Below are 27,681 nucleotides of genomic sequence, written 5' to 3'. Positions count from 1 at the left end.
GTGCCTTTCAGTGAGAGCGCCTAGCGTAGCGTCATTTGCATTCAGTGAGGAACATTGAAAATCATATTACCAATTAAGAGCGCCAAGCATAGCACCGGTTGCATTTATCTGAGGAACATTGAAATCAGACTTTTAATTCTGACCGCTCAGCCTAGCCTCGGTTCCATTACATAAGGAACATATCATGTGACGTTCAATGAGAGCGCCTGGCATGGCGCCGTTTGCAGTAATCGAGGAACATAAAATCAGACTATCAATCAGAGCGCCTCTTGGTAAAACCAATCACTGTCACCATTTCCTACAGAGGGCATCTGCCCTATCGGCCCTGATCAGTAGTGCCCCTGAATCTAAAAGCCTCTTGCCTCTGCCCATGATGTGCAGAAGGCCAAGACCGACGTAACTGTGAGCCCGGCAGGTGTCCCTCACCATCTCTTCCTGACCGCAGATGGTTTGTGCCCGAACCTAGACGAAGAGGATTTTTAGCTACTCACATGACCCTTCCGTCATTACTGCTAACAACCTGGCTGACACTTTACTGTCCATGTTGTCACTTTTCATCGGTGTCTGCTGCTCAGCATAGTATTGCTAAGCACCTGCTTTGAACAACTAAAAATTGCCGCTCTTTGCAGAGAGCAAGCTACAGGGCAAGCGTTCACTGAGAGAATAACATAGCAAAATATGCTTGGGCCTAGCAGTATTACGCTACTGCACAATGTTGTAATGCCGCTGCCCAAACGGCAGTTCAGTGACGCAATCAATCCTTTGTCGTTTTTTCCTAAAAATCGCCCAGTATCCTGAAACTGACCCAGGTTAGTGAGGCAACACAAATTATAATTACTCTTGGGTTATCCAGTTAAACTGACAACAGTTGTGTTTACGAGAGTCACTAGTGCCTGTGCACAAAAATAGCCCGGGATTGGAAATCCGGCAGGAGGCGTGCGGCTTTCAGCGGTGCCATCACGGACAATGAACGAGGGCAGTAAACAGAGGACTGTTGGATTGTCTAAAATGAAGCAAGGAGACCAGGTTCAGAAAAACCAACAAAACACTGGCAAGGGACACAAAGTGTGTACTGGCTGGAACTCTGATGCAGAACATGTTACCATCAACTAAACCCCTGCATATCCAACATTGGGAGTTTTTGCTACTATTTAAACCAACATGTATTTGCCAGACTCACGTTCACCAGAGGGCATCCTGGCGCTGAATAACAGATGTTTATTTTTACCCAACACAGTGGTACTCAACCTCAGCAGGATAAAAGGCTGAAAGAACCCACCGGGATTTGAACCTGCAACCATGAGATCAAACACAGGCCCCTATAGTGGACACAGACCCAACTCAATAATGAAGGCAGCTGCAGCTCATTAATATTGCTGCACAATTACTCTGAGACCCCTCCTGTTTCTTTTATGAGATCCTGATTTTTATCTAAAAGCAACTTTTATAAATGCTGCACGAACAACACTTCCCTGCAGCATGTTTATACTGGGCTCTCATAAGGCAACCTCAGGAGATAAAAGGAACACAGCCTTTAAAATATCTGCTTGAGAATTATTCACGGACATCAGGGCCAGACTCTGCCGAAACAGAGCTTGTTCTATGAGGGAGCCCCCTGCCCGGTTGTGGGCCAAAGCCCACTTTCTATGCATGAAAAACGCCTCTGGGCTAATGCTTGCGTGGAGCGTCTGTTCGCTCCACAAAATCCATGTGTAGTACATGCTCACATGCAACAAGGGATTTAGGCGTCTGGTGACAAGATCGCGTACATGGAAATCTTGTATCTAGAAAATGGCCCAATTCTTTACTTATGGTGTACCTGAGATCCTACTGCGCTCCGAGCTGCCCTGAGGTACTTGGCATTGCTAAAGCAGGCCACGCCTGTAGTTGTCGTATGGCTGCCCAGCCCAACACAAAAAGGGGATTTCCTCTCCCAAGCGCTGAGCCATGGGAAAACGAAGCCTCAGCATAGCTAAATACATGTAATGTCCCAAAGGCGAGACCGATTGTATTACACATGCTTGTTAATTACGGCTTGCCCTGAGACTTGGTAACAAATAATACAAGTACCTAAATGGTACTGTTTGCAACTGCGTTAAGGAAATTGAACAATACAGTTTATGCCCCTAATCAGACAAACATCCAAAGTTTTCAAATTTCATAGCACGGCGATTACATTATGCAGGATATTTCTTCATTAAGGTAAACTTCGGAAACTTGAGCCGCAGCGCCACCTAGTGTTAAGAAGTGTGCTTTTTAAAGTTGGGGCTCAAACACGGAACCCCAGCTCCGCAATCTGCAGCCCTGCTGGCTGTGCCACGTTCTCTCGCTAGACTAGCTCCTAACGCCATCCCGTGCCCGGGATTCCGTGGTCTGCCCAACCATGGGGGAACTAGAGTCTGTTTTGTAAATGCGGGGGCCAAGGTTTCTTGCAGCCTAGCTGAATACACAACCCAACTACTTGAAGTTTGCCTATTCAAAAAGCAATAACACTTCGATTTTCTCTGATTTGACAAACTTTCATGAGAACGGCTCCGTATATACAGGCACACAACAAACAACTATGGAAAACATAGCTTTCTGCATTTTGGCCGATTCCACTCATTGCCATTACAGGAAAAAACTCTAGCATGGCCAGGTCCTAAGACTCAGACACAACTGGAGCAATATAATATACACGTCTTCAACAGACAAGCTGATATTTGAGCGACAGACTAAAAGAATGTGATTATCTGGGTGTCATTATTAAGATGACATGGACGGGGCACGCAATAATAACAGGGAGGCCCTCATAGATTCCAACAACAGGTATGCTGAAAACCCTACCTATTTAGGCATCAACAAGTAAAACGCGGCGGGAGTGGGAGCATACATAATTCGCCCACCGACCGCTACCAGAGCAAACGCGAAGAACGGGAAAAACATGCCCGGGGAACTTACCCACTATCAACAGGGAGGCCCTCATAGAAAGAAAACTAGTTGCACAAACCAACCACTATTGTGCACGGATGTGAAAAAACAGGCGCAGCAACAAGTAAAAACGCGGCGGGAGCATTTATAATTCACCGCCTGACCGCTACCAGAACTAGCGTGAAAACGCGCAAAACATGCCCGGGGAACTTACAAACTATCCACCGCCCTTGTGCCCACTGCAGCCTTCGGCAGGGCAAAACGATGTGCCACAGGGGGCCGCCGCGACGAACACTGCTCCAACGTTGACAAGGCTGCCCACCATGCCGCGGGGCCTCCGGCTGGAATCCTCCTCCATTTGCCTTTGTCCGCTCTTCCCCGGGACCAAAGCTCCTCCGCCACTCCTGCGCTGCAGAGACCAGTTGCTCGCTCCACGGCTACGAGACCGCAAACCTGTAGAGGAAACAAAAGAGAAAACAAATTACGGGCCGCTGGTGGCCCGGGTGCTGTGCCTGCGGGGAGCAAAGAACAAGAGACTGTTCCGCTCCCCGCACCCCCCTTTTAAGGGAGGCCTGGACCAGGCCGGACTAAACCGGTCATACCCCCAAAGTTGGGCGCCCTAGTGAACCGGAAGCACTAAAGTGCTTCTGGTTCACGCCCCTCCCTACACCTCCTATGGGACCCTCACAGGAGGTGGGAGTGTTCCCACCTCCTCCTAGCCCCCGGGGACCGGTGCGACCGCCATAATGGCGGCGCGTGCTATTCTAGTGCTCGGCCTTGCCCAGACTGAGAGTAGACATTTCCTGGCCTAAGGCACCAACTTGTCTCAAAGAAAAGTTAATGCAAACCTGCTTAAATTGTGAAACACATTAGTTAAGCAAAAGAAGCAAACATATTGATATTACAGGAGAAAGAGAAAGAGCAGTGCCTCCTGAAGCAGTTGAGTATAGAATACTAACTACTCCGCATATTTCCCTATCATGAATACATTTCCTTCACATCGGCCATTGAAGGTGGATAGGTGTGACAGAGGCACAAAATGTTAGCTACTGGGGTTAGCTGGTGCATGGCTTTCCCACGAGGACAGTATGTATGAATGTGTATGGCATTTCTATAGAGTGAACCTAGCCAAAAGACAATGGAGCGCTTTGCAAGTTTAAAGACCAGTATAAAGTTAATGAGTGTTTGGAGAGATATTTGACTTGTGGACGGATAATGCATTGTGATGTAATGGTCTTTTATGAGGTGGGTCTTCAACTCTTTCCTAAACTGGAGCAGCGTTGTGGCTGTCCTGATAAATATGGGGATTTTGTTCCAGATCCTGGGTGTAGGGGAAAAGGCATGCTGTCTTGTTTTCTCTTTGTTTTACAGTTCAGTCTACAGTATGATGGTGTTCTGGCTGTGGGTGTGTTGAGAACCACCAGAGATGGTCAGTTTGTCTGTAGGGTAAGACGGGGTTCTGGTTAGGATGGCTGCGTAAAGCTGGTTTTGAAGATGGCCCGTACCGGCAAGGAGAGCCAATTGTCTTCCATCATACTGTGACATGTAGAATGCTCTCAAGGAGTGTGATTGTGGAGTCTGGGGGGCCAATGGAGCAGAGTTTTAACATCATGCAGATGTGAGAGTACTAGTACAAGAACAGCATTTCTGAAGGTAAATAAACCTTGGAAAATATACAAACGTGCTTCCAGAGGCTGAGCTAGATTGATTCAAAATTCTCACTTTGATGTGGCTGGCATGGAAATCAGAAGCAAGAAGGCCCAAGTTAGGAGAATTACTGCACACAAGGGAAAGGGCGACATAGAGCACGAGGGAGAGGGTGATTTCTCAGGTGGAGAAGCCCACGAGAGAGATCAGCACACAAGGGAGACAGCAACATGAGGGTAGGTATCTGGCACAAGGAAGAGAGGTTAAAACAGTGCTTCATTAAAAGAAAACAGCAGTTCCCAAAATGTGAGCAATGAAATTAAACCAGACAAGACTGTAAAGAGGCTGTGGTCCAATCGAGGGACAAACACAAAAAAGACGAAGACAAGCCACTGAATACGTGGCAAGTAAATAAGAGTGAGAATAAGCCAACCAATGGTATGCAACAGGTGGGCTGTCAGCCCATTGTAAGTTTTGTTGTAAAGTCCACAAGAAGCTTTTGTCTATAGACAGCTGAAACCTGTCTGTCTGGCGTCGCTGAAAAAACTGATCTATGCATGCTAGTTTTCAATTCAAGCTTACAGTAAAGAAAGGCCTTGCATAAAATGTTTGAGGGGCGGTGTGTGTGTGTTCACGATCTAAATATGGCAGACCAACTGCAATTAAGCCAACAGAAACAGTGCCTCCACGGCTTTCCTAATTTGGAAGTCAGACTTCCTGTCTCGATGTGATGGGCAAGGGACCTTCAGCATCTTAAAGGTATTTGCAGGGACTACAAACGTGGTGCATCCTGCAAGGCAGACACGATGGGTTGTCATAGCTTGTCTCTAGCCGAATGTATTTACGTGTTGCATAGAAACCTGCCTTTATTTGTTAATATCACAGTAAGTGAACCCAACCAAACTGGTTCGAGCAGTCAGCGTGTGCACTGCCCATGTAACTCAGCACTATCCATGGGTGTGTGAAAACAGTCAAGTGCGCTCAATCCCTCAATGTGGAAATGCTGCCGGACTGGAATGACATGGGCACTTTCCTTTGCATTCTCCCTGCTTATTATCATTGCAGTGAAGAGGGAAAGAGGCCAGCGTGTTTGAAACTGAACACCCGGAGGATTTAAAAAGAAGTGGTTTGGCAGGTTCGCGTTCCAAGGCGAGGTTAGCTACTCCCCTTCGACTAGTTCAACTTAACAAACACACTGAGAAGATGAACTGTCAAAAGAACATACCTGAGAGAGGCTCTGGAAAGGACCCGCCCGGTTTACTGGAGGCTGATAAGATCAGCACATACCTTGCGTAGGTTTAGTGAAAGCATTTATAAACATCGCTAAAGCAAGGCTCTTTCTGCCACGCTCGCAGGTGTTTTCTGCCCAGAGAGATCGTGTCATTTCAAAGTGCGATCTTAATCTCAATCGCGGGGTAATTTGAATGACTCATTAACGATGTTTTGTTTTACTAGAATTCAGTTTGTTTTGCCAGTGACTCGCACTTCCGGTCGCCTGTCATGTAAGAAGTGTAGACACCGCTTCTTAATGTCGACGCTACCGTTCACTCTGCTTTCTACAATTAACCTCCAGGCGAAGGTCAGAGGGAAGCAGTTTTAATAGCTTCGCTTCATAAACTGACTATTTAGATGCCGTTGCTATCAATCAATCAATCAATCAATCAGTGACACTTATATAGCGCGCTACATACCCGTAGGGTCTCAAGGCGCTAGGGGGGGGGGGGGGGGGGTGCCGCTACTGCTCGAACAGCCAGGTCTTCAGCTTCTTCCTGAAGGAGAGGTGGTCTTGGGTCAGGCGCAGGTCGGTCGGGAGGGAGTTCCAGGTCTTGGCGGCCAGGTAGGAGAAGGCCCTTCCTCCTGTAGTCGATCTTCGGATGCGGGGGACGGCGGCGAGGGCGTGGTTGGCTGATCGGAGGTGGCGTTTGGGAGTGTAGAAGTTGATCCGGCTGTTGAGGTAGCTCGGGCCTTGGTCGTGTAGGGCTTTGTGTGCGTGGGTGAGGAGGCGGAAGGTGATTCTTTTGTTGACGGGGAGCCAGTGAAGGTCTCTCAGATGTCCGGTGATGTGGCTGGTTCGTGGGATGTCGGGGATGAGTCTGGCTGAGGCGTTCTGGATCCGCTGGAGTCTCTTCTGGAGCTTGGCGGTGGTACCGGCGTAGAGGGCGTTGCCGTAGTCCAGTCGGCTGGTGACGAGGGCCTGGGTGACGGTCTTCCTGGTCTCGGTGGGGATCCACCAGAAGATCTTCCGTAGCATGCGTAGGATGTTGAAGCACGCCGAGGAGACGTTGTTGACTTGCCTGGTCATGGAGAGGGAGGAGTCCAGGATGAAGCCCAGGTTGCGTGCATGGTCTGTCGGTTTGGGTGCGGTGCCCAGGGCGGGAGGCCACCAGGAGTCGTCCCAGGCGGAGGGTGAAGAGCCCAGGATGAGGACCTCCGTCTTGTCAGAGTTCAGTTTCAGGCGGCTGGTCGTCATCCACTCGGCTACCTCTTTCATCCCTTCGTGCAGGTTGGCTCTGGCGGAGGTGGGGTCGTTGGTCAGGGAGAGGATCAGCTGGGTGTCGTCGGCGTAGGAGATTATGCTGAGGTTGTGTTTGCGTACGATGGCCGCGAGGGGGCTCATGTAGACGTTGAAGAGGGTGGGGCTCAGAGATGAACCTTGAGGGACGCCGCAGATGATTTCGGAGGCCTCTGACTTGTACGGTGGTAGGCGGACTCTCTGTGTTCTTCCGTCGAGGAAGGAGATGATCCATTCCAGCGCCTTGTCCTGGATCCCGATGTTGCTGAGGCGCTGTACTAGGGTGCGGTGGCAGACCGTGTCGAAAGCCGCGGAGAGGTCTAGGAGGATGAGGGCCGCTGTTTCTCCATTGTCCATCAGGGCTCGGATGTCATCGGTGGCGGCGATGAGGGCGGTCTCGGTGCTGTGATTGGCTCGGAAGCCGGACTGTGAGGGGTCGAGGGATCCGTTTGTCTCGAGGAAGGCGGCCATCTGCTTGTTGACGGTCTTCTCGATGACTTTGGCTGGAAACGGGAGGAGCGAGATGGGGCGGTAGTTCTTGAGTTCGGTGGGGTCCGCTGTTGGTTTCTTGAGTAGAGCGCTGAGTTCTGCGTGTTTCCAGCTCTCAGGGAAGGTGGCGGTGTCGAAGGATGTGTTGATGATGTCTCGTAGGTGGGGTGCGATGACAGCGTCGGCCTTGTTGAAGACGTGGTGAGGGCAGGGGTCGGTCGGTGATCCGGAGTGGATGGAGTTCATCGTGCGGATGGTGTCTTCTGTGCTGATCGGGGTCCAGGCGAGGAGGGTGGTGGTGGGGGGTGATTGTTCGGTCATGGTGTGCGTTGGTTGGGTGTTGAAGCTGTTGTGTATGTCCGCGATCTTGTTGTGGAAGTGTGAAGCGAGGGAGTTGCAGAGGTCTTGCGATGGGGTGATGTCGTTGTTTCCTGCGCTGGGGTTGGAAAGCTCTTTCACGATGTTGAAGAGTTCCTTGCAGTTGTGTGCGTTGTTGTCCAGCCGGTCCTTGAATGCTGTTTTCTTGGCGGCGCGGATCAGCTGGTGGTGCTTCCGGGTGGCAAGCTTGAAGAAGGTCCTGTTGTCTGGTGTAGGTTCCCTTCTCCAGACTTTCTCGAGGGCTCGGCAGTTCTTCTTGGAGCTCTTGAGTTCGTCGGTGAACCACGGGGCTTTCTTGCTGCCGGGTCTGCTGGGCGGGGTCCTCAGCGGGGCGAGCTCGTCCGCGCAGATGCTGATCCACTTCGTGAGGTTGTCGGCGGCCTGGCTGGGGTTCGCTGAGCTGGCAGGAGGGTGCTGGCTCAGGGAGGTGGCGAGCTGGTCTGCTGTGATCTTGTTCCAGCTTCTGCGGGCGGCCTGTTGCTGGTGGTGGTGGGTCGTCGTTCTCTTGAAGGTGAAGTGGACGCAGCTGTGGTCCGTCCATTGAAGCTCTGTGGCGTGGCTGAAGTTGATGTCTGTGCTGGAAGAGAAGACTGCGTCGAGTGTGTGTCCGGCGAGGTGGGTGGGGGTGGACACCAGTTGCTTGAGTCCAAGATTGGCGAGGTTGTCGAGCAGGGTGCTGGTGTTGCGGTCGTTGTTGTTCTCCAGATGGAAGTTGAGGTCCCCCAGGAGGATGTAGTCAGCGGAGGGGAGGGCATGCGGGCTGACGAAGTCGGCGATGTCCTCGCTGAATTGTGTGCGTGGTCCAGGGGGTCGGTAGATCAGGGTGCCTCTGAGGGTGGTGTTCGGGTTGGTGTGGATCTGGAAATGCAGGTGTTCGGCGGTGGTCAGGGTGTTGTCGGTGCTGGTCGTGAGACGGATGGTGTTCCTGTGGATGATGGCGATGCCTCCTCCCATCTGGTTGGCGTTGCGGTCCCTCCGGACGATCTTGTAGCCCTCTGGGATAGCGATGGCGATGTCGGGAGCTGAAGAGGCGTTCATCCAGGTCTCCGTGAGGAAGGCAACGTCCGGGGCTGTGGCGTCTAGAAGGTTCCAGAGTTCGATGGCGTGTCTGTGGACGGAGCGGGTGTTGAGCAGGATGCACTTGAGGTGGGTGCTGCTGGTGTTCGACTTTGCGGGTGCTGGTGCGAGGCAGGTCCGGATGCAGGTGAATTTGCAGGCGTGGCAGCTGAAGGGTCCGTGGGTACGACGTGGAGTGGCTTGATGGCATTCTGGGAGTCGGCCGGTGTTGAGTGCGATGAGGGTGGCGGCGGAGTACGTCAGGCGGGTCGGTCGGGGTCCTCGAGGGCCAGGGGTCCTGGCACTGGGCGCGGTCCAGGCGCGGACGGGCGCAGACGGGCGTCCCTTTGGCGCGCCTTCGGCGCACAATCGGCGCACCCGCTGCGCGTGACCGCTGCGCGTTCGCACGGTCGCCATTTAAGGCGATGTGCGCGGGTGGGCGGAGCAGCTGGGAGGCGGGAGCGGGGAGGGAACAGAAGAGAAAAGGGGCGGGGCAAATGGCGGTGGCGGGAAGCGGGAAGCGGGGAGGGGGAGCGGAGGGCGGCGAGGTAGGCGGGCAAACAGGAAGGAAACTGACCCACGGCACAGAGGTTACATTAAATTAAACAGGCACAAATGGAGGGCAAAAATAAAGGCAAAACAGGAAGGAAAACGAAAACGATGTCACGGCACAGAAAATACAGGCACAAAAGGCGGGCAAAAATAAAGGCAAAACAGGAAGGAAAACGAGAACGATGTCACGGCACAGAAAATACAGGCACAAATGGCGGGCAAAACAAGGTAAAAACAGCTAAAGAACGATCACACGGCACAAAGAAACAAGCACAAATTTAGGACAAAACGACTGGCGAAAACCAAAGGGGAGCGAGCAAGGCGGCAGCGAGGCCGGCTGCGAGGCAGAAGGCAGGCAATGGGGCACACGCAGCAGCTGGTGGCCGTGCGGCGCGGGGGTGTCCCAACCAACAACCTCTTTCTGTAGCAATGGATGTGTTGTGGATACTTGCATTGAGAACTAGTATAATATTATGACGGCTTGGTCAATAATGGAAAATAGATTACCTTTCAGCCATCACATTTTCGATAAATACATTTTTATTAATTAAAATGTCGTCTGCTCTTGTCCTCTTCCCTTCTGATCGTTGATACTAGCAGTACGCTTCTCGTGGTATTTTATGTTCCCACTACCACTTGTATTGCCGCTGGGGTACCACGATATTGACCTGCAACAATTGCATCCACAATTAGGCCTGTCTATCGAGCACCAAAGCAAGTAATGTCTAATTAGGAATGGCAGATTTGTGCTTTCTTGTCTATACCTTATATTGACAGTACGACTTGTACTGAGTACAGCAGTAACCAGTACTGTGCATGCAATCATTTCGGTGGCGAATATTTCCACTGCAATATTGTGACATACATTTGTGGTGCCAGATCATTAAGAACGGGTCTAGTATTTTCAACTAAGTTGTCTGTTTTATTGGCAAATCAATGATGTGTCTGCTCATTTTAATGCCATTATACAGCCGGACATTAGCCTGATGTTTTGAATAAAAGACACAAAACACTCTGTTGAAGTAGTCAGCCATAAAGATAGTGGCTGTAAGCACCAGGAGATCCAGTGGGGCATCCGGATTTCGGCCATAAACCCCCCGAGTAGGCAGAGGAAGAGGCATGTGTTCTGAGTCCTATAGCCAATCTATGCAAAGAATAGCGAATCTCTGGCTGACGTTTATTCGCCAGATAATCAGTGTGCTGTGATGGCATAGTGAGTAGCCCACCAAATAGCACCACTTATATGGAGCAATGTGGAAATCTATTCCCAACAAATCGAAAACCAGCCCAGGAAAAGTGTATGACAGATGATGACGCGTAACTGCCTGGTTGTTTCACGCCTCAATCCGTAGAGGATTGGGATGAACCACAATGATGAAGCATGCCATCAAGGGGTAACCCTGGTGGGTGAGGGGTCTCTAGGGAAATCGTTTTTTTCCTAATAAACTTTCCAAGTGGTGATTCATCATATGTCATACACTTTTTCCTGGGCTGGTTTTCGATTTGTTTGGAATACGTGTCTGTAAGGAGGATAAACCAAGACTTCACCTCTATCTCTCCCCTTTTTAGGTCTCGACCTTGCTATCGCGTAAGCGATCGCAAGCGAGACTATTGTAAGGGGGTTTGAAAAGTGCTCCCAAAAAGCGGATTGCATGGCTAGCACGCGCACAATCACGCGCATCGTGCCACCATGCAATCCGCCTTTTGGGAGCACTTAAAAGGGTCCGCTCCCCCGCCCCCAAGCGTGCGCGCGCCACAATCCGCCGGGCTTGTTTTTTTGGCGCATGCGCGCACACACATCTCCCAGGCTTGTTGCTCGCGCTTCTTGTTCTACATTTATGTTGAGCGCGGCGTCCACTTCAGGGACACGGCGCTCTGTTTATTTTTGTTCATGTTATTTTAGGCGGAGCTGCATCCAGGTGCCTTACTCAGTGGCTGGCTGCTTTTCAAATGCGGAAACTTCGAAGGCAAGGGCGAGTGTCTGCCCAGTTTAGCTGCTGCCCAACCCCCCGCAATTACAGACACTGTGCGAGAAAACTCCCTCAGTGTAATCAAGAGTATGAGATTCCTGTGTAAGTAGTTTATCGGACCCGTGTTTTTGCTTTCAATTCTAGGACTTCCCTGGACATCCTATTTAGCGCACGATAAAATCAAGACTAAAAATATCCGAATGAAACGATAAAACCTCCTGGGCGAGTTAGTCCACCGCAGAGATAGGAAATCCAGGCGTTCTGTTCAGTCTCATGACTAGCGCTCAGAAGATGGCATGCCAGCGCTACACAAAACGTCAGTGAGAAAGATATGGGAGGCGTCTCTTACCCTCCCAGTCCGCTGCTCCTGTGGGCCAGCACAAGCCTCCCTTCTCTCCTTCATTCATACTGTTTTTCTCCGCTGCCTCGTTCCTTTTCCTTCTTGCTTGCTGTCTTTCGCCTTTCCTCCAAAAGTCTCTTTTCCCACTGGTTCTCCTCTAGTGCTGGGCTGTTTGTCTCTTCCCCCCCCCCTCTACCTTTTTTCTTTCCCTCTCTCGGTACCGTCTTTCTTCCCCCTGCTATCTTCTTACTTTCTTTTTCATGTTGTAATTTTCGTCTTTTTCTCCTTACTTTTTGCATCCGCGCCCTTTTCTTGTTCTGCCCTACTTTCTCTTTCAATATAAATTTCGCATCAGTTTATTTTTCTTTGCGCCTCTACTCTCTCTGCCCCCTTCTCTATCTCTCTTTCTATACCCTCCGTTACTCTTGCCTCCCCTCTTCTCTCGTCCTCCCGTCTCTCCGCCCGCCAATCGGTCTTCTTTCCTGAACTGTGGCGTTTGTCTGAGACTCACCTGACCCCTCCCTCTTTCACCACCCTGTCTTGAAGAGAAAACTTTTTCACGCATTGCTGAGCCAGCTTGTCGTCTTTCTCCTCCTCTTTCGTAGCCAGGGGGAAGTCACTTCCTTAACAATGCATTGTAAAGTATCCAGCCGTCGACGCAGATAGCTTGGTGGGTTAATTCACCTGGTGCAGGGACTTGCCTTTAAAGTGAGATGATAGGGAGGAATCGCACCTGCAGTACAGATGTGATACGAAGATTACATTTTCAATCATTTTCAATCATTAGTTTGATATGTCAGAAGGATAACGTGCCTCCTGCAAAACACTGTGAATTGTGCGCGTACCATCTATGGGCTTCTGTTAGTGCCGAGCTCCTCAACCATCTGAGGTCGAGAAAATTAATGTCATGTAAATGTAAAGTGCATTTATAGAGCGTCAGGTCAGCTAAAAGAGCTTCTAGGCGCTAGATACCTCAGGTTACCAGATCTGGGGTATTGGGAGAAGGGATTAAAAAAAAAACAGACGACTAAATTTGATAACAAAATTAATTGTTCATATTTAAGACTCGCGAGCTGTCCTAATTGAGTAGCACAAACCTCTCGAAGCAGCGTGTTCTATAATTTAGCACCAATAAAAGGTAGATTCAGAAGCAACCTAGCCGCCGAGTTTTGATCCAACGGAAGTTTCCTATTTAGGCAGAACGAGGTACAAATGAGCTAGCGTAGTCAAGTCTGGAGGTGATTAGAGCATGGATTGCAGGTTTTCTTTTCTGTGGCTAAAGGCAGAAACCCCAAGATTTAAGTTGGTTAGCAGTGTTCTTCCCGGTTAGGTAGTTGAGTGTGGTCATGGTATGACAGAAGCCCAAATCACTGGTGCCAGAGAGCTCATATAAACGTTAAGGAGCCAGAGGCGTAGTTTACTCAGTAAGATTCGGGAAGGGGGCTCACATTTCTCAACTAAAACAGTGGGCAACAGGGTGAGAATGTGTGGGGTGACCACGTTGTGGGATGGACTAGTCTCATGAGGAGCAATGGTCAGTTCTGATTTGCAGAATGTGGGCCTCTGGGACTAATTTAGAGTTTGGCAGACCTGTAATCTGTCTAGCATTTACACGAGTTTGAGCTATTGACTTTGCAAATAACAATGCCTTTTATTTTTGATTAATTTTTAAAACATAAATAAAAGGCATTGTCATTTATAAAAACCAATAGCTTAAACTCGTGTAAATGCGAGACCTATTGCATTGCAAATGCTTGTTTTGTTGAAAGCAATGTGGAAATCAATAATATCAAAAACAAAATGATGAGTTTTCGACTTAAGTATACTATGTTGTTTTGCCATCATCATCAAATAACTTTATTTCGATCACTTTGGATCAAAAAAGTACAGACAAACAAGACAACCAGCATCACAGATATGCATAAAAATAAAATTTTAAATAACAAAAAATACAATTATAAAAAATATTCAAGAATCGCCATTAAAATATAAGTTAAACCATTATAACATCACACATTTGATAAACACAGGACAACTAACTATAGTGCGTAGGAAAAGCAGCAGCAAAGAGTGGTGCCTGCCCAAAGAGAAGAGATATAGCAATATTGCATATTCAACCACACTTCAACATAGGCAGTGTATAATCCTTTTCATAAACTAAAAACTGACTGTACATATTTCAAGCGCTTTATTCAGATTGCGGTTAACAACTTGGCCAGGCAAAAAAACACGACTCTACTATTGTCATACTGCAGTAATCTAAATGTTTCCTTGTATTCTCTAGTGCCCAGGTTTGTACAAAGGGGAACAATCCATTTTGCACGCAGTGGTTTGTAGAGAGGGCAGAAAAACAAAAAGTGTAAGGGATTCGGGTCCCCCTTCACAACCTGTGCACAAATCATCATTTGTACCACTATCCTGTTGCCATTTGCTGGTAAATGATTTTACAGGAAGAGTTCAATACCTAAACTTTAAGTAGAGTTTCCTAGCTAAAGGGGGAACAATTTCCTCAATGGTACTTTCATAAAGAGCCCCTGGTTTATGGTCAGTAAAGGCTACAGATAGAGAGCCCTTACACTGCATAACATTATCAATTGCAACACTCTTCCAAAAATTACTTTAATGCTGGCTTTGCCAATTGAACACATGGTCTCAGGAGAGACCCAGTATTTATCCTGGTTCAACCTTTAAAGTAGTGCTTTGATAGTACAAAGCCACGGAACTTTCCTTGCACACTGTGGGACGAGAAGGTCTTTACTGTCCTCCCTTTAAGACTCTTGGGAGGGTGTTGTCCATAGCCTATATCAATGAATGAGAAGTCTGCACTAAGTCTTGTGGGCAATTTTCTTTGGGGCCAGATCTAAATACAGTGGGTTCAGTGGTGTACTTGCCGGAAAATTAAATAAAGTTCTCATGAACCTATGTTCCACTGTAAAGAGGCTCTGGGTTTGTGAACAGCCCCAGAGCTCTGTACCATATACAACCGCCCCTAGGGCCTTCACATTATAGATTTCTAATGCCAGAGCCACCCTTCTGGATGTGGTTTTCCTGTGTATATTCCTTATGTATGCAGTGTGTTGGCCCATGGACAACTGTGCTTTTTCCACCTGTGGTTCCCAACATAGAACTACTCAAAATTTGACACCACATCTAGGGGGTGTGTCACCGACTAGCATCCTCCTCTTGCTGAGAGTCGACTTGTGTCTGGTAAAAATCATGCATTTAGTCTTGGAGCTGTTAAGCTCAAAGCTCCGCTCAACACACAACATTTGAAAAGAGCTATTGCAGTCCCTGCAGCGACTTAGATATTAGCTTAGTATCGTCCACATAGAGGCATTCAGGGAACCGACGCCCGCCTATCTTGGGGTGTCACAGTCATACTTGTTTAAAAAGTTAATTTCACCATTAATGTATAACGTGAACATAGTAGGTGCCAAGACGCACTCTGGTCTGACTCCCCCCTGTCAATCTGAATGGGATCAGTCAGGGCTCCATCCTCCCCCCACCTCACCTGGTCAAGAGTGTCAACATGTAGCCTCACTAAGATATCCAACAAGGGAGCGGGTACCCCCATCTCCTCGAACACCCTCCCATAGCTTGGCTCGGGGAACCAGATCAAAAGCTGAGTGAAGATGGACAAAGGCAACATAAAGTTTGCTTTTGGCGATAATCACCTCCACCCAAAAATGCAAGCGAAGAGATAAATCTGATCTACAGTGCTCACATTTGAGCTGAAACCCACCTGCCAACCTGAGAGCACACTCTCATTGCTTATCCAGTCTTGGATATGGGCCAAAACCTGTTTACAAAAAATGTTTTGTAAAGAATCAATCAGTCTTATAGGCCTATAGTTGCCTGGATTTGCCTAATCTCCCTTCTTGTAAATAGTAATGATTGCAGCTAGTTTCCAAGAAGGACGAATCTCCATACAATCTAGAATAGTGTTAGAAAGCAGGTTGATATATGGCCCCCATATTTCTGGATTTTCCAGATATAGTCCCGATATAGATCATTAGGCAATCCTTCAGGGCTCGTGGCACAACCAGGGATACAATAATTGATGGATTTTAGAGTTTCATTTAAAGAAAATGTCAAGGTATTAGGGTTAGAGAAGGAACTAGTTTGAGGATCCATACCATCCTCCCTGACAGTGTCACCCTTGGTAGAATAAAGCTGTCCAAAATGTACCATCCGTTTATGGGGTTAGATGCAGAAATCAAGTGACGGTTTACGACCATTTAGGCAAACCACACCTGTCTTCCAAAAGGGCTTGTTGTCCTTAGTGGAGAGTGCTTCATGCAGTTTTACCAAGGTGAACTCTTGCATTCCCTTTTTATTTAGTACTTGCCGATAGCACGTCCTACTTTTATTTATTTCTGGCTGCGATTTTGACTTAATTGCCACAATGAGTTCACTCTTGGCTAGTCTACATTCCCCATTATGTCAATTGTCAGGGTTTAACACAGATTTCCCCATACACCTTTCCCAATACCTCCCTAATATGGGAAAATAGCTTGTTGTGACTGGTAGCAAATTCCTCAATCCTACACATGGAAGATAGTTTTGATAAATACTCATAGTCCGCGATTACACTATCATAGACTACATCAGTGCTTTTGGATTTCTCTTCACCCAATCCCAGATAATCGTTCTAAGATTATTAGTATATAAAAGGGTACCTATATCTCCATTGGTATAAGGCACATGGACTGGGGCTACTTCGTCACGTAGTGACAACCTAAGTGCATTATGATCACTTTCTGTGTGATCAACTACTTCCATGTCCAAAATGGCCAGCCATAGCTTTACATCTGCCAAAAAATAGTCTATTCTACTGCTATGCCCCAGCCTATTGTATGTCATTTTGCCTTGAAGGTGCGAGGAACATTGAAGGAAGGTGGAATCTGACTATATGGTTGCCCCCACTTTTTTCCTGGTGTTTGAATGGTTTTTGACTAGTCTGGCTGGGATCCTGCTATCCAGGACCCCAGCCTATCTGCTTACTCCCTTAAATGATTGGTGTGCATATTAGATGCACTAGTGATTGGATACTGTGGTACCTTATGAGCCCCTAGTATATGGTACCTTAGGTACCTAGGGCATTGGTACTTCACACGCCTACCAGGGGCTGCAGCATGTATTATGCCACCCCTGGGAAGCATTCTCAATCTGACACCACAGGCCTGCTACTGCAGCCTGTGTGAGGTAGTGTTAGCACTCCTCACTGAGGTATAGGTTCCTATATCTCATCATACACACACATATAAACCTATCAGCCACCCCTCGCGCAGGCCCTAACAATACTGAGGGCAGGGTGCTTGGTTTACTGTGTGAGGGGGTGCTTCTGCATGAGCAGGACCCCTCTGCAGCTGGCAGAGTCTATTCTCTGCTGCTGTTTGTGAATGCGGTTAAACCATATACTCTTAAGTGCATTATAACCTTGAGGTAAATGCTAACTTTGGAATGACTGCATCAAAACATGTCGTGTTTGGTGTCAAACAACTTGTAATCATACACCCACACCAGTAACTGGTGTGGGAGTATGATCCCACCCTTCTAGAGGGGATGACATGTACCCACTGTACTAAACGGTAGAAATCTCCTAGAGCCCTGGCATCACAAAATGGATGCCACCAGCACAGACACTGGGCTGCCCTCCTGCTGCTGACCGAAACTCGCAGTGGAGGAAGCCCAACAAAGGTATCCTGTCACAGGGAGGTGTCACCACCTCCCAGACAGGATTTAGTGTATTGGAGCTGGGTGGGTGCACTCTTAGAGTGCTTTGAAGTCCTGCACTGGGGGAGCAGTAGGCTCCTCTGTGCATATACCAGCTCAAACCGGTTCAGGGGCTACCTGCCCCATCTCTGGCGCGAAACTGGACTAAGGGAAGTGGGTGTAACCTCAATCAACGGTTGCAAACTTCACCGCTCCCACCGGAGTCCGAAATCCCTGCGGCCCCTGAAGTGGATTTCCTGACCTCTCAACGGCCATTTTGAGTCCCCAGCGAAGCTGTGGCATCTGGTCCCCACGAGTGACGAGGAACAGCAATACCTGAGAACCGTGCACTGATTTTGAGTGCAAACCCTAAACAACGTTCTACGAACTTGTGCTTTGGACCATTTGTGGCCCAAGTCCCTAGCAGGTCTTGTTCCAAAAATCAGCGGCCTACCCCGTCCTGAGTGACCGTGGGCTCCTGTGAAACTTTTCCTGTGAAGGCGTCTTCACGGTTACTTGCCCATTGGCTAGTGACTCCCCCGAAGACTTTCTAACCGACTTCAAGGGGTCTCCTGGTTGCTCCGGGCCTGCCCTCACTTACCCTCGCTGGGTAAGTCCATCAGACCTTGCTGGTCTGCATCACTGACTATCTGCAGTTGCCAAGACTTGTTGGATCCAATCCGGTTGCCGACACCATCATCAGCTGCAGACGTTGTGGGACACTCGGAATCCAGCTGCTGGTCATCGTCGATCCCTCCTGGACCTCGTGAGCGAAGAGACAAAACACCATCGACGACCTGAAGTGACGCGACATCTGTGGTCATCCATCCTGCTGGCCACCGGTCACTGGCAAGTGACTTTGAACACTGTCCCCTCAATTTTCAGGTCTTCTCCATCTTCAATCCACCTTCGGATTCCAGCGGACACCTCTTCAGTCGTCTCAAGCAGCAAGTCTTCATTGTTCACCATTGAAAACAGCATCGCGACCCGACACCAAAAGACACCTATGCACCCGGCTTCCCTGGGTGAGGTAACTCGTGCACTCCGGTGCCCAAGTGTGTGTTGGCCCTCGAAATACTTACCCTGTAAGTGGCTTGCTTGTTGACCTCTTCAAAGTGCCCTAAAACTTTAAAATACAAACTGCGACTTGCTCCATTGTAACCCATAGGAAACCCTCAGCTGTGTTTAGACACTGCACGCGTCTCTTGTGGGCTTGTTACTTACCTGCTAACACTGCAGTAGTGAAGCCCCAGCGATTCCCAAGGCCCTAGGCTTTGTCATTTTGCAAGTCGACTTTGTTAAACCATTTTTTAGTGTATGGTCTGGTACGCCCCTAGGGCCCCTGTCATATTTGTGCTTAATTTATTGAGAACTGTTGACATTTGAATGTGTATCTGGGTTCTAATCTCATAAAGAGATTAGTAGAGTGTATCTAGAAATAAATACATATATATTTGATATATATACCTGTGTGGTGTCCTTTTCATTTGGTAATTCAGGAGATTATAAGGTAAAACAAGCTGCTTCACATTCCTCAGAGACTTAGCCTGAAGGCTGCTCTCCACAGCTACCACTAGGATAGCTTTCTTTAAAAGGTTGTCTTAAACCTATCTACCATAAGAGTCGAATTGGACTGGTGCAAGTGACCAGCATATGCCAGGCCAACTTCTCACAAACATCTACCATTTGTGACTCTTTAGGTCACAATTTAATGTGAGAGCCAACAATTGGCCAGCTTTAGCTCATATCATCTTATATCATCTTGTTAAGGGGAGATTGATCTGTGGTACACCCCATTGGTTATCCAATTCCGGGGTTAAATCAAGTGGAGTGGCTGCCAATGGTTCAAAGGTGTAATTTAAATCTCCAGCTGCCAAGAGCCTATCCTGACCAACATTCTCCAAAAGTACTTGCTCTTATAAATGAATTACCTTTGTCTCCTCACTGCAGATCTCCACTCTATTATAGACAATATAAATGTTTCAATGACAAACCTGATGGAAACACCAGTCTAGCTGCTAATACAGCACGAGAGGCAATGGGCACTGGATATATTCTTCAGTGGAGTGTTATTTTAACCCATATGCCTAGCCCTCCTGAAGGCCTGCCCCTTGCAGATTTAATCGCATTCATACAGAAAGATGTGTACCCACACCTATGTAAGGGGGTTAAGCGCCACGTCTACTGAGAGACAAATGTCGATAGTTTCAATAAATTGCCCCCACTCAACCTCAGACAATAGCTTAGTAATTCCTACTACATTCCATGACAGAATTTTAATAGAGGTTTTGTGGAGCAACTTGACAACATCATGGACAGGAAAGGCCAACTCAGCAATGGTGCTTCCCCCATTGCTTGTGACTGGGGGTCAAGATGCCAGACGCAATGTCTGGCCCAAAAGCACAGCTCCTGTAGCTTCCCTATTCTTCCAACTATTTGAAGGGAGTGAGCTAGCCAGCACTTGAGCTGGGGTAGAATGTGACTGCACACCCTCCTCAGAGGCTCTAGCATCCTTAATGCTGCAGAAGGGTGTCTTGGGCTCCTGTCAATGAGGGACACCATTTGTCCCATTGTTGGTTTCAGCCAAACCCAGTTTTGATCCCTTCACACTGCGACCCCTGAAACAGGGCCGGGTCATGAAATTTAAGCCGTATAGTAGTATTTACACGAGAGATAGTGCAGGCTTCAACTGCCATAAGGCCCTCCACCCCAAGAATGTCACTCCTAATAATCGCATAGAATTGTCTTGTCTCACGAAACCAATAGATTACCTTATTAATTAGAGAGTCCTTGTCTTACCCAAACTCAGAAGCCAGCTTAGGGACCCTGTCGAGATATACCATCAATCAATCAATCAATCATGGCATTTATAAAGCGCACTACTCACCCGTGAGGGTCTCAAGGCACTGGGGTTGGGGAATGCTGCTACTGCTCGAAAAGCCAGGTCTTGAGGAGTCTTCTGAAGGTCAGCAGGTCTTGGGTCTGCCGTAGGTGGATGGGGAAGGTGTTCCAGGTCTTGGCGGCGAGGTGGGAGAATGATCTGCCACCGGATGTCGCTCTTCGGATGCGGGGGACTGTGGCGAGGGTGAGGTCGGTGGAGCGGAGCTGGCGGGTGGGGGCGTAGAAGCTGAGCCGTCTGTTGAGGTACGCTGGTCCGGTGTTGTGGAGTGCCTTGTGTGCGTGAGTGAGGAGCTTGAAGGTTATCCTCTTGTTGACAGGGAGCCAGTGCAGGTCTCTCAGGTGGGGTGTGATGTGGCTGCGGCGAGGGATGTCGAGGATCAGGCATGCAGAGGCATTCTGGATGCGTTGCAGCCGTTTCAGGAGTTTGGCCGAGGCTCCTGCATGGAGGGCGTTTCCATAGTCCAATCTGCTGCTGACGAGGGCCTGGGTGACCGTCCTTTTCATTTCGGTGGGGATCCACTTGTAGATCTTGAGGGGCATGCGGAGGGTGTTGAAGCAGGAGGAAGAGATGGCGTTGACCTGCTTAGTCATGGAGATGGTGGAGTCGAGGATGACCCCTAGGTTGCGTGCGTGATCGGTGGGGGTTGGCCACCAAGAGTCGTCCCAGGCCGAGAGGGTGGATCCGAGGATGAGGACCTCCATCTTGTCTGAGTTCAGCTTCAGCCGGCTGTTCCTCATCCATTTGGCGACGGCCTTCATTCCTTCGTGGAGGTTGGTTTTGGCAGTGTGGGGGTCCTTGGTGAGGGAGAGGATCAGCTGGGTGTCATCGGCATAGGAGATGATGTTGAGGTCGTGCAGTTGGGCACTGTGGGCAAGTGGTGCCATGTGGATGTTAAACAGCGTTGGGCTGAGGGATGAGCCCTGTGGAGCGCCGCAGATGATCTCGGTGGCTTCGGAGCGAAAGGGGGGAGGCGGACGCTCTGTGTTCTGCCGGAGAGGAAGGAGGTGATCCAGTCTAGGGCCTTCTCTTGGATCCCAGTGTCGTAGAGGCGTGTGCATAGTGTGTGGTGGCAGACCGTGTCGAAGGCGGCTGACAGGTCTTGGAGGATGAGGGCCGCGGTTTCTCCGTTGTCTAGCAGGGTTCTAAAACCCAGTTTGAAGCAGGCACAGTACTTGCATATTTCGACAGCAGCCTTAAGTCCTCATTTGGACATTATATTCTTTATTCTTTAAATATTTACTGCTTGTGTGTTGCATCCAACTACTCACCAACAGCATTAAACACTGAAACACCACCCATTCAAGTAAATAATTAAATCTTTAGTTTAGCTGAGTATAGTCTACCTGATCATGTTGTGAAAGATTGACAGAAATGATGAGTGCTTTTTATCACTTACCACCCCATCAGTTTTTGAGATGGAGTTTTGACAATATGATGATGCTATTTCCACAGCAACACTTTTGGCCAGACAGCTAGTCGGTGGACATGTGGCAGGAAGCAAAAGTGAAGAAGGTCATACAGACATGCAATGACATTATGGAACTTGAATTTTCAACCAGAACAAGAGTTGCCTACTTTATGGTGCTTACAATGCGCACAGTGATCTATGTCCCTAAAATATGCTAACATATGCTTGTGTATTTACTACAAATATTGAGGTGCACTTGTAGGTATCAGAAAGACAGTGAAATAATACTGCACACGTGGAAGAAAAATGACCAGATCTTGGCATCCATCTAGTCTGTGTGGCCATTCTAGATGACATTCCTGGAAGGGTAACAGCAGTGGAGATGGTGGCAGGAGGCTGAGGGTCTGATAGAACAGTTCCATGCAATGTTGACATAAACAGACTATTCATAAGGCTGCGAGGCTTATGTTTTGTTTAGGGCCTCCCACAGCGAGACAGCATACAATGTGCACAGACAAATATAGGTGGCTGGACAACTTAGCAGGGATAGTGAACATTTATACAGGTGATGTAACCCAGCAAACAGTCTTTAAAGTGTGCAAGACCAAAATTTGTGATACCCCTCTCTGGCTATGTGAGGGTGGTGGGCTGCAGGGCCAGTCTTGGTTGTTTCATTGCCGCAGCAAGGGTCGGCACTTTTAATGTCCCATGAAATGGTGAATGCACGGTATCTGGGAAGAGTAAATTATATCATTGATGGCATGTACATTTGATGGCTATGTGTGGGGATGTGGATCTACAGTCATGTGTGCTGTTCCTTTCTTTTTAATTTGGGTTGCGTTGTATGTTGTGAGCCTGGCCCAGTGTGTTTGATTTGCATACACTATGTTTGTGTCCATGTTGACATTTGCAAGATTTGCAAATGTTGATACTTGTACATTTCACTTGGCCCAAAGATGGCGGTCTCCAGAACTGCCAAGACTTGCAGCTTATGTGAGTTTATGGGAATGAGGAAACATTGCTCGATGGGGGTGAGTCATAGTTGTGCTCCAGATCCTCCACCAGGGAGTAACCTACTACCTGTATCTTAGCAAATGTTTCCTTAACATACCTCCTCTCACCTTGCTATTTTTAATATATATTCCTCACAATGAGTATCTCTATCTCAATGGATTCAACATATGGGCGATGTCCTATCCAGAACATCCTTAAAAGCTCCACTAAGGGTGTGTGTAGAGGCAGATGATGTAGTTCACAACAACAACGTTGACCACGCTGTCTGCCTCTTCCTCACCTATGTGAGATGGTGAGCATCTTCAGCAGTGCTGTGGGTTCAAAATGCTGTGTGGAATAATGGAAAGATGGAATGACTGTGGTGATTGCTTCTAAGTAGTGCCTTCGAGTTGTATTACGGCCTGATGTGTTGGATTGCATTTAGATGTGGCTCTTTTCCAATTCCTCCCCATTTAGAATGCAACTCAGTATATGTGTACACTGTTTCTTCTTTTAAACTGTGTGCACAGTTATGTATGTGAACTAAGAACAGAATGGCATATGTGGGAACAATACATTTGTAGGTGTAGATGTATAGATGTATGCGTGTGTCCCCTGTGATTTGTACAAGACTCAAGGAGTGAATCATTGAACGTCTACACTAAAACAGAAGTCTATACATATACTTTGTAAATACTGTTTATTTGGAAATGTAGGCACTCTAGTGAACATGTGCATAGATGTCCAAATGTACAATTACTTTTATGAATTTGGCCATTTGTTTTTAGGGATTCGAGACTAAGGAAAATTTGATTTAGCTCCATTACACCATTTGTAAGTAGCGAAAATAGTGCAAAATCAAATTGCTCCATTTTTGCTTCTATGAAAACTATTTTTGTAATATTTTCACTCAACAAACCCTGTTTACACCAATCCAAGTTACGAAAATAGCATGTATATGCTATAGTTTACACCCAGGTGCCAATATGAGAATGAAAGCCCTGCTATGAAAATTATGTTATTATCAACCAGCCATGTAGCTAGCACTAGAAATGCTGCCTCCAATGTTTCCATACACTTTGTTTCTACTGGTGGCAGTTGGCTTTCAATGAAACTGGCAGATAACAATTTAGCAAGTAAAATATGTGAGCTCCATCCTGAACCAACATGCCTTTCTCTCTCTTTCCTTCTCCCTCTAGCCATCTCTCTCAGCTAATTACAAAGCAGTTCTACAGAACGACACCCATAGTCTGTTCTTGTTTGTGTCTTGTATGCAACGCAATAATATGACATGAATGGGAGTCTCCAATTGTCAAATCTAAAATACAAGGTTGGTTTCTTTTAATATTTGAATTTCATATAATTGTTCTTCAATGCATCTTCTTTTTTACAGGTGTGTGCCCTACAAACGCAACCAGTGGTAGTATCCAAATGTGCAGCACTGCCACAACATTCGGATCCTCCAAATATCTTGCTATATTTATCATAGCACAGCTGCTAACCGGCGTGGGCGGAACCCCTTTATACACGTTGGGGACAGCATTTTTTGATGACAGCCTACCTCCGCATAAATCATCACTGTTTATAGGTATGACTTTTAAATTAATGCAACTATTTTACATGTTTAAGCTGCTATGGGTGGACACTAGAAATGATGCTATGAGCAGATAAACGCTTTTAAGGATTTCCCTAATAAGCATTGCTAAGTTATGAAGCACTGAATAGTTAAACAACTGTTATTTGAATTCATTATATTTTTCAAAACTACCTGCAAGTTTTGACCCAATAGAAACGTTAGCCTAGGTATAGGAGGGGAGGGGATGTCATACAGTGCACAATGGCTCTAATGGCTTGATAAATACAGAATAGAGTAGATATATGTCACTTTCCTGAGCTGTGATGCACTTAAAATGATGGCGTGGGCTGGGGTATTTGAGAGTCAACAGTCTTCTATTATATTGATTATTATTATGTAAGACAGTTGACACCTCATAATTAGTGGATACTGTATCCTTCATATGTAACTGGAATTTATCAGAAAGTTTGTCTGTAAATTATGGTTTCATTGGTCTTCAGTTTTATTTCCTCATGTTGCCCGTGTGGCTTTTTGTGTTCCACTCCTCTCACTTCATCTCTTTCAAGGCTGGTTAGACAGTTTTGCTGATCATCTGTAATTGACCGTGGTCCTAGAAGATCAGATCCGCAGCCCTATTTGGAAGCTTTAAAGATCAGATTTTATCCAACATTAGACCGCATTACAACTTTTTAAAATTATCAGTTTCTAGGACTTTAATCATTTTTAGATGAGTATCAGAACAGCCTAATCACCGCACTGCTTTACAAACCTAGAACTTCACCTGAACTGCAACTGTGCTACCTAGCATTATGAAACGTGTAAAATCCCCCTGTTGCCTATGTACCCAAACACTGCTATTTACTATAATCAAAGTCAAGTTCTTTTTTCCTCAACTCCTGTGGTACCAGGTCAGTATTGTATTGTTGGTCAGAGTTCATAGAATAACTGTGGGCTCCTTTCTGAATTTTTCCTGGGATTGGTACCTAAATGGACTTTCTGGAGCACGCAGCCCGTTTATTGCATTAGAGCTCATAAGAGCTGGAGAGCAGTCTTGAGGTCCTGTAATAACGTAGGAGAAATAACTGTTGAGTAAATACCTGAAGTCCATTATTAGTTACCTCCAAATACTACACAGAATCTATTTGGAACTGCACTTCTCCACATCATATGTTGTCCTATAGCATGACATGAATGCAATTAACTTGGATGTATTTGAAATGTTACTGTGGCCCTTTAGTAGTACAGTTGCATGTGGAAAAGAGACAGACTAGATCCAATTACCAAAGAAGAAACTTTTTGGCAGGGGTTGTTTTACAGAAATTCCACAGTGAGCAGAACCCAATTGGCGCCATATTTGGAACTCCCAGTGTAAATTGGAATTAGATCATAAATATTTACAAAGCTCCACCTCTGCATTAGAATACCGTCAACAGTATTTGATTTTATTGATGGCAACAACAGATAGTTAACAACTCGGTTAGTTGGCATCCCGCACTCCTATTATTCAAAGTTCATCATTTTTTCTTTTGGATTTAGTCTTTTTGGGGTGCAATCCTGGTATGTGCTCTGTCCCACAGCACCGAAGAATATCAAAACATGATGCTGATGCATGACTATGCATCAGTCTCAGGATGCGACACCTGCATATTAGATGAAAAATCATCGTTTAACCATAATTAGTTTGTTTTAAATATATTTTATTCTTATTTTTCTCTTTTGATGTGTCAAATTGGTAATTTCGATTTTCAAGTGCATGTATTATGCTCAAAGGCCTTAATTACAGCATGTCGAAAAAATCCAATATAACAAGTAATCATGAAGTGATTTTAACCCAATGCATTTCGGGCTTCTCGCCCTTCTTCAGGGGTAACTGTAAAACATGGAGAAAAAAAACATATCAGACGCCTCAAAGGCAACGTTCAAATTGTTTAAGTTAAAAAGATCTAAACCTATAGCAATAGCAATACAAGATAATTCAATCACAGAAAACACTGTAATTGTGATGTCATATCGAGACTTCAATAAAAAACATCCCATCTGTTGTTAAGCGAATGTTTCCCCCCGTGATAAAGGTAAATAGGATAACTTGATCAATAGCAAATAGCAGTGAAATCATGCCGTGACTCAATTATAACTCAGAAAGCAAAATAATTTAAAGAAACCTGCAAGATGCTGCGCAGCAGCGTTGCTTACCTCAAACTTCTGGTTTAAATGAGGGTGGAGTTTGGCTTCATTTAACGGGGTCGGTGAAACTGATCTTTCAAATATGGAGTGTTTATTTGTTAGTCGCTTCAAACGACTAATCAAGAAGTTTGAGGTAGGCAACGCTGCTGCGTAGCATCTTGCAGGTTTCTTTAAATTATTTTGCTTTCTGAGTTATAATTGAGTCACGTCATGATTTCACTGCTATTTGCTATTGATCAAGTTATTCTATTTACCTTTATCACGGGGGGAAACATTCGGACTTGGTGTAACGATTTTAGCGTGGCTTGAGCTGTTGCTGTATGCCTGGGCGACGGGTTTTGGAGATGCTGCCAGTCTCCGGAGCCGACCGCTTGTATCGCCAATTGAAGACAGTCGTCGTCCTGGGTAGCGGTTATGACCTCTTGCAGTGACATCGGGAGGGGTCGGGACCGCTCAACTACCATCCGTATCCGTACATAGTCTTCTGTGGCAGCTGCTTCCTCTGCTTCGGGAGGGGTCACTGGCCGGGCATGCCGTGATAGGAAATTGGCCGGGTTACGTGTTCCGGGTCGGTATTCCACCTTCAGCTGGAACTCCTGTAGCTGCAGTATCCACTTTTCAATCCGTGGAGGAGGCCGGGACAACGAGCCTAGGAATGGTGGAATGAGTGGCTTGTGATCTGTGATGACTGTGAATGGGTGGCCGTACAGATAGATGTGGAAATGGCTGCACCCCCACAGAATAGCGATGGCCTCTCTTTCAATTTGTGAGTAGCGTTGTTCAGTAGGCGTTAGAGTTCTACTCGCATAGGCTACTGGTGCCCAGTCACCACACTCCTGGCGTTGCGCTAAGATGGCACCAAGACCGGTGGGGCTGGCATCTACAACCAGTTGGGAGTCATGGCGCGGGTCAAAGTATACTAGGGTTGTGTCCGCGGACAATGCGGCCTTGGTCTGTTGTAATGCTTGCTCCTGAGCTGGGCCCCAGGTCCAGTTGGCGGTTGTCTTTGTGAGCTCTCGCAGGGGGCCTGTCAGATCCGACAGGTTCTT

General features: G+C 47.2%; 1 protein-coding gene across 1 annotated transcript in view; it reads left to right on the top strand.

The window, feature by feature from the left end:
- Nucleotides 1–27,681, top strand: part of SLCO4C1 (solute carrier organic anion transporter family member 4C1) — a 499,215-nt gene that overhangs the window by 101,868 nt on the left and 369,666 nt on the right. Inside the window, exon 3 of the mRNA XM_085632555.1 lies at nt 24,266–24,460. Coding sequence (XP_085488681.1) covers nt 24,266–24,460 — 195 coding nt within the window. The remainder of the gene's footprint in view (nt 1–24,265; nt 24,461–27,681) is intronic.

The sequence above is a fragment of the Triturus cristatus genome, chromosome 2_1 (genome assembly GCF_964204655.1).
Source record: "Triturus cristatus chromosome 2_1, aTriCri1.1, whole genome shotgun sequence".
Lineage (NCBI taxonomy): Eukaryota > Metazoa > Chordata > Amphibia > Caudata > Salamandridae > Triturus > Triturus cristatus.
This window is presented reverse-complemented; position numbering and strand designations above follow the sequence as displayed.